The sequence below is a fragment of the Apis dorsata genome, unplaced genomic scaffold (genome assembly GCF_000469605.1).
Source record: "Apis dorsata unplaced genomic scaffold, Apis dorsata 1.3 scaffold_292, whole genome shotgun sequence".
In the NCBI taxonomy this organism is placed as follows: Eukaryota; Metazoa; Arthropoda; class Insecta; order Hymenoptera; family Apidae; genus Apis; species Apis dorsata.
This window is the reverse complement of record NW_006263567.1, coordinates 82,884-84,042: the sequence shown is the minus strand read 5'-3', so window position 1 is coordinate 84,042 and position 1,159 is coordinate 82,884. Positions and strand designations below refer to the sequence as shown.

Here is a 1,159-nt window from a genome sequence, read left to right as displayed (position 1 = left end):
TGTTCCCGAGCCGCCAAATGCGGCTCGACTATTTGTGGCTGAGTATAACGGCCCAACATCTCATAAATCGAACCAACAACATCCAACATTTCCTCTTTACTGATCAATCCATCTCCGTCCAGATCGTAAAGTCCAAATATCCATTGCAATTTTTCCTCTACCGATCCTCTCGAAACTTTCGACAAAATAGTCAAGAATTCCTGGATACAAAAAGGAACTATCTAAAATCGTATCTACTACTCGAGTTAAGTATACACTCCAAAAGATCCTCACTTCAAAGCTTATCTTTCCAGACGGTTTCCTCTTCATAGTGTTGAAGACATAATGAGCATACTGGCTAGCGTCTGAAAGAACGTTGATCCCTTCTCTGTTGAAACTACTTTATATAACGCTCAATTTCTCTCACCGCTACTTACCACCTTGGGGGAAAAACTGTGAAAAAATCTGTTTAAAAGCTTCCTCGTCGACGAGACCCGTGGGACATTCCTGTTTAAAACCGCGATAGATAAGCTGTATTTCCTTCCTGGAGAATCTGGTGTTGGCCGCCAATGTGGAAAGCTCCTCCGGCTTGTGCCTGCCGCCAAGGGCAAGGGCACCGGCGGTGGAACCCCCTAAAATGCCCCCGAGTTCTTCAAGTTCGCCCTCTGTAAGTTTGCCAATAGGCGCTTCACTCCTAAGACTGTACCACGCGTTCGAGATACTCCCCTCTCACCTTCGATCAAAGTGCGTCTTCCTCTACACCAGACTAAGGGAGAAAACGCCGTTCTTTCTCTCTCACTAGCAGGCAGGAGAGAAGATGGCGCGTATCTACTTACGAGTGCAACGAGCTCAAGAAAACGCATTACTCGGGAGAAAATACGCCGGATGCCCGAAGGACAGAAAGATATCACGGATATCGCTGATCCTTCGGGCAACCTGCCTACACCTCCCTTCGATAAATACGGGGGATTCTACGGGAGACAGTGCGCGCATTGCCAAGACGGAGTAGTACCTGGAGATATACAGGTGCATAGATTTGCAGGCGGAGAACTCGTGAGCGAAAGATAACAGGAAGAATTATTATTGCCCAGGTAAAACATTTCGATTTGAGAAAAAAAAAAGGACCGATTAATGATTTACAATCGGTATCCAAACGGCAAAGATTTTTATCGAAAATCGT

The 1,159-nt window shown here is 45.9% G+C and overlaps 1 protein-coding gene across 5 annotated transcripts in view; it reads right to left on the bottom strand.

The window, feature by feature from the left end:
* Positions 1-1,159, bottom strand: part of LOC102681159 (Kv channel-interacting protein 2-like) — an 11,822-nt gene that overhangs the window by 2,336 nt on the left and 8,327 nt on the right. For 4 of the 5 annotated variants that reach the window (XM_031511126.1, XM_006616986.2, XM_006616987.2 and 1 more), the window contains 3 exons: positions 417-644; positions 274-344; positions 1-200 (listed from right to left, as the gene is read on the bottom strand). In XM_031511126.1, coding sequence (XP_031366986.1) covers positions 1-200; positions 274-344; positions 417-644 — 499 coding nt within the window. The remainder of the gene's footprint in view (positions 201-273; positions 345-416; positions 645-1,159) is intronic. The other variant, XM_006616985.2, reaches the window with a different exon arrangement.